This window comes from Alligator sinensis, unplaced genomic scaffold, assembly GCF_000455745.1.
Source record: "Alligator sinensis unplaced genomic scaffold, ASM45574v1 scaffold790_1, whole genome shotgun sequence".
Taxonomy (NCBI): domain Eukaryota; kingdom Metazoa; phylum Chordata; order Crocodylia; family Alligatoridae; genus Alligator; species Alligator sinensis.
Window position 1 is genome coordinate 587,342 of NW_005842723.1, and position 10,963 is coordinate 598,304.

At 41.3% G+C, this 10,963-nt stretch overlaps 1 protein-coding gene across 1 annotated transcript in view; it reads right to left on the bottom strand.

The window, feature by feature from the left end:
* Window positions 1-10,963, bottom strand: part of EPB41L4B (erythrocyte membrane protein band 4.1 like 4B) — a 223,020-nt gene that overhangs the window by 36,417 nt on the left and 175,640 nt on the right. The window contains exon 24 of the mRNA XM_025216298.1: window positions 7,227-7,316. Within this exon, the coding sequence (XP_025072083.1) occupies window positions 7,227-7,316 (90 nt within the window). The remainder of the gene's footprint in view (window positions 1-7,226; window positions 7,317-10,963) is intronic.

The window sequence follows — 10,963 nt, forward strand, 5'->3', positions numbered from 1 at the left end:
GATTCTCTGAATCAGAATTGAATCTTCAGATTCAGCTGAATCGAATCAGGACAGTGATCTGAATCAGTGAATTGAATCACTGTCCCCCAAATCAAGCCAGATCCGAACCTGAATCAAATACTGCCTGCTTCACACACCCCTATTATGCACCCCATGTTAACATCCTTGCAAGATGCAGTGTTTTCATTTATACAAGTGATTTCAATCATCTGAACTGCTTTTCATTGCTAAGTACAAATAGGATTAGTTTATTAGTGCCTGATATGTTTTCCTCCAAATCTCCAAAGGGATTCAGATAATCAAGGATGTACAATTTCAGTAAATATAAAGAAAGTAATTCATTGCCCAATATATAAAAACTGTATCATTTCGGAGCAGTTAGTAACATGAGACTGAAGGGGATATTTAATCCAGTTCAATTCAATGCTGTGGTAGACAGTCATGTCTAGCAATCTCTTTCATAAATCACCCAAGTTCTTATAACTGTTAGGGTTTTTGTCTTTGCTACTTCTACTGGAAGACTGTTCCAGAATCTTACTCATCCTGATAATTGTCATAATAGCTATCACAGTGACTCAAACATCCTCAGGTAATGGGAGAAAAATCCTTCGTATTCTTCCATCAGGCCAGATGATTGTACAGGCCCAATAACTATCCTGTAATCTGCCATGCAGCAAACTCAAACTCTGGCACTAAAAATGAGAGCCTTTACACACTGTCTGCGATCCTGTACCTACCCTTGGCTTTGCCAGACAGTCTACCAGAAGGACTACTGGTGGGAGGAGTCTCATGAAAAGATGCTTCCCCTGGAAAAATAATTTGAATGCCTGACTCAATTCTTGTGTTCAGGTCAGTCACTTGTTACCAAAAATAATCTGATCCACTGCTCACTATTCAACAGCAGCCAAACAGGAGATGTAAAATGGGCATGCCACTAAACTCAACGACTATATATTTTTTCAGAGCAGCTTATGAAAAATTCTTCATAACTTGGCTTTCTTTTTGGCACGCTATTCTGTTCACACGCTCATCAACTTCCATTTATCACATATCCACTGAGGGAAATCAAGCAGCAAGTTTCACCTTCCAGATCATCATCTTTCTGCCAAAATCCAGCTCCAATTAGTTCAAAAACCCAAAGATGTTGTATCAACTGTAGCAACTTTCTGGAGCTCAGTACCACAGTACTGTCCTTATTGTCCATCCAAGAAGTGAATAAACAAACAATTATACAAAGCATAGAAGATTGCTTAAGGAAGGGAGTACGTATGAAACAGCAATACATTTCAATGCTTTCTACCTGTATGTACTTCTTTACTAATGACCTCATCATTGACTATAGGTGTTCAATATTACATATGGGATGGAGGCAAATTCCAAAACATTCAGAGAGTGGTAAGTTAACAATAATTTAATTTTACCAGTGGTCTTGAACCAGAGATACAACAAGCTGTCTTTGAACCTGACTGTTTTCCCAGGTACTCCAGTCACCCTGAATTCAGTCAGCATACTCTTCTAAGATAGGCAGGCAGCCAACCAGCAAGAGTCTTGTGCTTGAACACACAGATCTGAGTATGAATTGCAGAAATATTTCTGAAGTCCTATCTACAGTATTTTATTTACAGCAACTGCCAAAAGCAGTTAGGAAATGTAAGTACCAATATGCTTTCATCAATTATTTTGGTTGCCCAAGCAACGTGACTTTTTAAAATGTGCTGAAGACAATTCTCTAGTTATCAGAATACTCCATTTAGTATAAATGACCCACAAGTGATTTGCCTTTGATGTATTTGTTCGAAGCGAGCTGACTGCTTGAATCGACATCCACAACAGCTTTGCACTGCACACGGTGTCCTGTATTTTTTTCCCCCAAGACAAGAGCAAAATGGCTCATACTTGAATTTACTAGACTGTGACAGGCTGGTGCACTGAACTATGTCCCTCCATTAAATTGTGTTCCTATCTGATGGAAGATGAAATTCTCTTTACATTTGGCTTAGAAAAGTCCCTTTTTATACTGCAATATCAATTTTTCAATCTAAACTGTTTCCTTGAGTTTACATGGAAGCAGGTTTATTGCCTGTTGCTATGAGTTTCTGTATTAAGGTTATTCACTTTAACAACAACAGCTCTTTGTCATGCTTCAGATTAAAATGTCTCAAAAAGCACAATTTTAAAAAAGAAACTTAAATGTATCGTATATTTAAAATGTGCACGCAGCTGCTCATTTTGACTTGCACATAGAATTACCATGCTTCTCCAAATAAACTTGGTATTTGTGCAAGCAAACAAATTATGCTTTTAACTGTGTAGTTGTTTCTAAAAAAAAGAAAATTAGACATGCAGTCATTATAACTGCATAGTGCATATGGACATCAGGCATGTGCATTTTTGTATTGTCCCTTTAAAGAATAGTGTTCTTAATTTTTACAGTCCCATCTATCAAGGAATGTTTTCTTCTCAGAGAAGCAGAAAGTCTTGATTGCTAAGGTATACTTATATTATAATGGTTCTCTAGAGGGTTTAGGTGAATGTATTTACCTTCAGTTTTCTTGATTCAGTACAAGGGAAGTATTTATAAATTTATATCTGATTAAGATATCTTAGAGTTCTTTGGAGCATCTGGAAATGCATGCTATATAAGTTCAGACAGAATAGGTATCTGCTTTCTAATTTGTCTAATATAATTCTTGAACTGCATTCTGACCACTTTTGCTTGGTGTGAAATACAAATGAGACTGGTTTATTAATGCTGGAGCACTTTGTTCAACATAGGTCCCAGACTGGCTGAAGCAGCTGCCAGATGAAGTATGCTAGGGAAAGGCCAGATCTGGCTGGCAGAATCCGCCTACAGGCATGCACTGTGTAGTGTGGGTCAGATCAGACTCAGGGGCAGCTCTGGGAGTTGGATGGTGGGGCTCTGTGGGCCAGAAGTGGCCTGTGGGCTGTATGATTGACGCCCCTGATCTACAGGCTCCTTGTAACATTACAGGTATCCCGTGACTGAACTATTTCTTCCTTCTTCACAACTCTTTAAATGTAATCAGCTGAAAGAGCTGACCGTTAATTTTCCATCAAATCTGTAATAAAAACAAAGCACCATAATATTTCCAACTATTCCTCAAAGTGTATTATAACTAGGCTCTCTATACTGAGACTTCATAATCATTAGATCTAATGATAGTAGAAGAATCCAATACATAGTGGAACTTAATTTGGGCTCCATTCAAAGACTTTTTGGCTAGCCGTCTCTTTGCAAACTTACCTAACAAAAGGACTGTGTGGGCCTTTGGTAACTATTGCTAAAGTTAAATAGATTTTACAAACTTATCTAAAAATAAACTATAAAAAACATACAATTATTAAATCATTTAAATAATTTTTAAATGAACTTAAATATTTATCATTTTTAAAATATAATTTTTTACATATATCTCTATTTTGGAAAAGGCAAACAAGTTGAAATTGTTTCTCCACTTACCATTTTCCACCAATAGGTGGCATCTGTAGTACTACTAATTCTGAAGTTATAGTATGAAGTAAGAGCAGGTACAGTTTGCATATAGCCGGACAGCAGTAAATGTATATCTTTTGAATTCATTTTAATGTGTTTGTTATCATGCTCCAGTGCATCCATTTAATGTCTACAGATTCTGAATTACTGTAATTTTGGGTTTATTGGTAATTCCAAAAATTGTAACAATATAAATCTTAGCCTCCAAATTTGGCTGCTCCCCAGCTCCAAGACTTGTTTTTATCTTCTTGGTTCCCCCTCAGGCCCAGAGAAGAAGGGGCCTACACCTCTTTGCTGGAGATTTCTGCATACACTTGTCAGCATGATTCAGCAACTGTTATACTGTTTGTGCATGAAGGGTTTTTGCATGTCAGGATACAGTGAACTAAAAGAGCCCTGTATTCCTAGATGGCTTAGTTCATTACAAATCATACTTGTTCAATATAGGAATGGAATAATTTTCACTTTTATTTGAATTTCCAGATCCCCAAGAGGCAAAAAGTCAAGGGCAGGAAAAGGTTTGGAGAAGTGGAAGAGAGAAAGAGAGTGTGATCTTGATGGCAAAAAGGCACTGCTACAATTTCAGACTCAGTTTTAATAAAACACAATTCAGCTATTATTATAGCTCCCTAAATAAAACACTGTATTTTATTAAAATCACAATTCTGCTCTAAAGTATACAATGCATGTAAACAGCATAATGCATGCTCACACCCTGAGGGCAATGTTTCGAGTTGCAGTGCACACATTCAGAAAAGGGAGTGATTTATTTTCTTTGGGCATGTTATGTGTATGCGCTAAATTATTTTTGCTGAAAGCATAGGATGCACAGTGATCAGATGACAGTAGTTTGCAGGAGGGGGAGCAGAGGAGAATGTGAGATGGCTTGGCAGAATAAGACAAACATTTTAAGAAAGCAGGGTGTGTGTATATGAAATGGGGGCCCTAAATTGAAGCGGTAGGGTTTTAAAAACACAGCTTCAATTTAGGGTGAAGTAAACCCCCATGTTGTGTGCACCTATCTCTTACCTGCCTCTGGCAGTAGGGAGGGGAGGGTGAGCTGCTGGCGGGCAGAGTGATCCCTGGGCTGCGGGGGGAGGGGAGGCCTGATGCCTCCTTCCACAACAGGGGCAGCCCTCCCCGCCCCCGGGCAACACCCACCCCCAGGCACCTGGATCGGGCGGTCCTGGGCGGCACTGCAGCTGCGGAGGGAAGGACTTGGTCCCTGTGCAGCTCACTCAGGTAGGCAGGCTCCAGGGGAAAAAAAAAGGAAAAGATCAGGCTTGCCGCTTTTTTTTTCCTTTGGTGTAAGCTGTCTTCTTGGGCTGCTGCCAGGCTGCCTGCATGGGCTGCTTGCACAGTCCCTGAGCTTCATGGAGCCCAGTGTTTCGCTCCGCAGTTGTAGGGCAGCAAACTAAAACTCCTTAGAGGTGTTTTAGTTTGCTGCACCCCAAAGTCATTTAAAGCGCATTACGCTGCTGAATGTGCTACAGTAGCTGGAATTAATGTGCAATATGCTGCCAACACATGCAAACACCAGCACCATTAAAGTGGTGCAAAAGCATTTAACCCACTTTAAAGTGCTGTGGCACACATGCCCCTTGTTTTGTCTACACATGCCCACAGATACTTGAGGGGAAGTGCCTTTCACCTCTAGCTCTCCAGTCCAAAGCTAGTTTTGGCTGCTATGCTCCCTATGTATATTTCCTTGCTATAACCTATGCAAAATGAGTTGCTGAAGTCAGCCCATTCCTAGTGGTCAGGTGTTCATTTCATACTTGGTCTGCTTTTATGAACTAAGTACCAAGGTCCTGGGATTAATGATGGTGAGGAACTAAGCATTCTCCCAGCCATAAGAGTAGTTCCTTCCAAGTCAGGACTGAAACAGTGAAGGAAACTGCAGTCAGTCTCACTTCCAGTACTAGACCTATGTGACTGGAGAATGAATGCGTCTAAATATATTATCTAAATTGACTGTGAACTGTTTCTGACCATAACATTCAGCAGGGATTATAACCTTTACTGCATGGCCAAAATCAGATAATAACTAAGAAGCTGAAACAGGACACCGAGGACCATCAACAATACTATGGCTTTGACCTGGCAGAACAATGGAGATAATTCAGCAGAGACATTTGCTGCTAAAAGCCTGCTGACACCAATCTTGTTGAAGGTGTGAGGATGGAAACAATCTTGCTGAAGGTGGGAGGATGGAAAACACTCAAGAGAAAGGCAGGAATGTGTTAAAAACTGTTCTTCATTTAAAAAGATGCTCTCTTAATGCCATCATCTAAACAAGAGAGACTGCACTTTTGAAAGAGCCACCCAGATACTATGTGAAGGATTGCTGCAGTACAGAAAGAAAACCCCCATGAATTGCACACTGCTGGTTATGACATATCATTCCTCCCTGGAACCTATACAGAAACTCCTCGAACTACTGCAACCCATACTAGATGAAAACCCAATTCTTAAGGAGATCTTCCCAGAACCATCCATCCTAGCCTTTAAGCAAGCACTGAATTCGCCAATCTCATCACCAGAAGCAAACTTCCTACGGCCCAAAATGCACTGAATGGATCCAGACCATGCCATGAAAGGAAATGCAAAACCTGCCAACACATCTCCACTACCCCCACAATTACTACACACCACAACAGAACCATCAACATTCCTGGATCTTAGAGCTGCACCTCCAGAAATGTAATACATCTCATCCAATGCACTAAATGCCCTGGTGGAAAATATGTAGGAGATACTAAACAACAACTGTGTACCAGAAAGAATGCACACTGAAAATCTATCAAAGACAAGAATACCCAGTTACCTGTGGATGCACATTTCTCACAAAAAACACTCTCTCCAATTTCTCGGTTCTAATCCTCAAAGGGAATTTACAAAACACCTTTTTGCAGACAAGCTTATGAACTTCACTTCATAAATCTACTGGATACAAAAAATCATGGACTACATATAGATGTTGGATTTATGACACATTATAACCTGTCTAATATCTGATACTCCAGGTAACCTCTCTACTATTTACCAGGTGTATTCTTATCATCGGGTCTACATGCCCCTCCCTCCCCACCTATATCTCACCCATTGACTGCCTCAATTTGCATTTTCACTAACTGGCTTTCTCGTATGCATACTGGCCTCTAGCGTCTTTTCTATTCTATCTAGGAAGAACATAGACCAACTGAACTGCAGATGTTTCTACAGCCTGACAAAGGGTGCTTGTACCCAAAAGCTTGCAAAGAAGAATTTTCCCAACTATTTCAGTTGGTCTAAATAAAGATATTGGATTTACCCAAAGAGCCTTGTCTGTCCATGTCCTTAGAGCAACACTGCTACAACCTATACCCCATCATCCAAACAAGAAGGTTGAGCTTGAGAAGCTGGGAAGAGGAGAAATCTTGGACCCCGCACTTCAAAGGATATTGACTAAAACATAGAAGATTCTCAGGGCTTGAGCTCAGGCAGGGTTTCAACTCAAGCAGGATTTTACGGTCTCCATCTGGTCACAACAGCAGGGCAAAATAATCAGGCTTGAACTCCCTCACGTAGGAACATATAACACTGGAAGGCTCTTGCATTCTGGGCTTGGCAAACATTCTGGCAAGTATAGTCTCCTAGTACCTTAAGTCCTTCACTCAGTTTGAGGATGTACCATACAACATTCATTTCACAGTTAGTCTATTCTTCCTACCTCTCCTTTAAGTATAATTGGATACCCCTGGGTTGTCAGCTGTAAAGTAGTTTGAATGGGAAGAAGTCCTCCAAGGCTTGCAGAATTTTTCTAGTAAAATCAAAAGAAACAAAATAAATAAACCAAAAAAAGCAAACTGAAAGAGTACATAGGGCAGCAGCTGGAACTGGTCCCAATGTTTATTGTTATTTCACTTAGCCATTGTGAGGCCAGTGAGAGGTACACTCTCAGGGCAATATGCAGATGTACATAGGTTATTCATGTGTAACAAGCACATAACTCCATCAGAGACGAAGCAAAATATGTACCTGGGTATGTTATAGTTTTCTTAGGGAGGCCTGCCCCAGTGTACATGTTAAGTAAGTCTGAGGCTATAACTGCAACAGTTATTGACTGGATGGGCACCAACTCTGGACTGCATAGTCTACTGCTGATATGATATAATTCTGTACTTTCTTGGTAGGCTCCATTATGTCCATTGTGATCTTCTCAAGAAGAGTCTTTAAAAGAGGCAGGAGGACAGAAAGGATGCGCAGAAACAACCTGAGGGCCTCCAGTTAGCACCTGGGGCAGGAGTCATGAAAACTGAAGATGTCTTTATGGCTCCCTGGGCCAAGAAACTCCTTCTGAAAGGTTCTTCCTTCTAAAAACTGCATCTGTTGTTCCTTCATCTAGTTCATGCAGACCACATGGTTTGAGAGAGATTTCAGCAGCTTGAAGTAAGGAAGCTGTTTATCTAGATTTGGCCTGATCACCTAACCATACACATACCAAGCCTCCCTTCAAGGTGTTACTAAAAATTGTTGTTCCTGTCCTTTCCTTCTTCAGATTCAAGTCAAAAGCAGGAAAGGAGTGGAAGGAATAAAAGACCCAGTCAGATTCCTACTCTCCCAATGCATGGGCCTTCTAGGCTTCTGCCCAACTGATCTTAAGCAGTCCAAATCTGCCACCAGCTCAACTACCTGGTCTCATCCCAGCTGCCATCCAACTTAGCCCTCCAGCTAGTTTAACTCTTCTGGCTTCCAGCCTAAAGACTTCTGGCTGCATCTCTGACCTATTATTATCTATAGCCATTATAGGGCTTGTACCCTGTTCAGACAGTGCCTAGTTGCCTTGTTAATGGTTTCCTTGACAGCTCCAGGTGAAGCCTACTGACCTATCACTACATTCAGTAATGCATTAAAAAGTTCCCATATTATTTATATTTTCCTGATGTCAACAACTTTGTTCCTATTCTCACAATCACTGGCCACATGCGTTAGTTTAATGCGTTAGCTTCTCACTTCATGTGTGGAAAATGAAGGCATACCACTTTTTGACATGGATGCCCCAAAACTTCTTTCTTCTAATTACCTGAAATATTGCGTAGTCGTATGTGATTCTTTAACATCTGCAACCTGTCATGTAGTGATAAGTAATTTTTCAAAACAAAATCAACAGCTAAATTTACATTTTTTTCATTGTTACCTTTTGGAAAAAAGGTTAGCTTTCAACAAATAAATAGCTCTTACTTTCCCCTCAGATGAGGGAAGACAGTAATTGACCTCCATGACTACCCACACATGGTCCCATGGTGTCAGCATAAGCAGTTTAAGAATATGAATTCCACCCTAATCTTGGTTCATACAGTCCATGTCTTATGTCATAGCTTCTGGGCTTTCTACCCTGCTTTCACTCCATTTGCGTTTCCTGTTTGTGTGAATCTGAGATTTTAGCCAGGATCTCCTATGCCTTGAAAGAGGAGGGAAATTAGCAGTAAACCTACAGCATGAAGGGAATTTCACATTCAGAGGATGCCATACATGTTCATATTTTCACTTTCTCTGACATCAAATTTAAGTAGCTATCTATAGTTCATCACTGTTTTAAGAATGCATCATAGAAGATATCCAGCTAAGTGAACAGACATGATGACAGGGAAGAACTAGGAAGTTTTTGATTTAAAGGAATAAGTACTGAAAGGAAAGATCACATGACTAGTAATAATTTTGCTTATGCAGTGTGTGGTACGATGATAAACAAGGAGTTTTCCCTGGGTGTGGACTGTGTGATCAAACATTCTACCATATGCAGATGATGCTACTTCTGTCAGTGAAGTATCTTAAGGAATGAAATCTTCAACAAGCCAAGTAAATATATAACGCAAATTGGATGCAACCATAAAACATATACCAAAGACCATGCCTTTGCCTATAAATCATCAGAACACCACTGTGCTTTACATCAGATTTACATCAGTGGATGGTTTGGCCTCACATGGTCACCACAACGATGACGAACAAAAATAGAAATGGACTCAACTCAGAAGTTTTCAATTTGAATTTCCCTGTTATTTGGTTTCAGTTTGGGTCTCAGTGCTTTGGTAAATAGGCTTCGATTCAGCACTCAACTGACAGGATGATAAGTAAGGAATATTGTAGAGAAAGGTCTGCAAACAATAATTGCTCACTGGAACATAGGTTGACCTTTGTAGACGTTAAATGAAACAAAGAAGTTGATTGATGGTGTGCGGTACATTTGCCATGCCTGATTAAAAGCCCCCCCCCCCCACCAAAGGAATTTAAAGTCAATTATGACCTGTAGTATGGAAAATAATATCAGTAAGAGGGGGAATGAAAAGACTGGCAACATAGGATATTAAGGAAGAACTTCTGTCCTGTCATCTGGGGAAGGATGAGCATGCAACTTTATAGTAGCTTTTAAAAAATGATAGCCTATAGTGGGTCAGGTATTAAAATCTTCAGTTTTCTGGATATAAATGACAATTTCAGCTTAACATAATTAAATGCCACAGAAGGTGCATCAAAACAAGAAACACATGCATCAGATCAAAGAGAACTCTATTAACTGAGCCACAATGTTTGAAAGTGGGGAAGGTCTATGAAACGTGTATGTTCCAATGCATGTCAAATTAAGCCTGCAGATTCCCTTTACTCTCTCTGACTAATGCCCTGCTCTTCTCCTTCCAGATGATTCACTCACTTTGGAAATATTATAAGCTGCAATTCCTCATTTTTCTGAATTCAGGAGCTCCCTTGCCTGATATTTTCAGAAGTCCACACAGCTCCATCTTGCCATTGCATTAGGTGAGGATGCCTTGTACAGGACACTCTTCAATCTGCAAAGATCTACTAGACTGCAAAAGCAGGCCTATCTCCCCTTCTATGCTTCTGTCATGGCGGGGTCCTATAGGAGGGCCGTGGTCTCCTTACGGGCCCCTCACCGTGCCAAGTCGGCCCAAGGGCACCCTCAAATTCTCGCCCGCCACGTCTTTGATGTTTGTATATAATTGGGAGGCTGCCTCACGTCTCCTTGGGCACGGTTAGCCGGGACCTCTGTCCCTGTGTGTTCCCAGACCCCCTGGGGGTCTCCCGGTATGATGGATGCTCCCCAGGCACCCTAGCCTTATGGGCTACGCATGGCTCCTACCACCCCTAATACCACGCCCCAAGCCTCGCTGATGGGATAGACGCTGGTATGTCTCTCTATATCTATATACTGCCCGTCTCTTGGGCCTCCTCTGCGTACTCTCGCCCCGCTCCCTGGGGCTCCCCAAGCCCACTCGGGGCCTCCCTGTGACGTTGCCCCTCTCTGGGGCCTTCTCTGTAGTATTGTCCCCTGTCTGGGGCCTTTACAGTAGTGCCCCCTCCTGGGGCTTTCCTTGCAATGTCGCTCGAACTCGGGCTTCTAAAATACAGCCCCCCCCCCACCCCCCCCCCTCCCCACCCGCCACCACG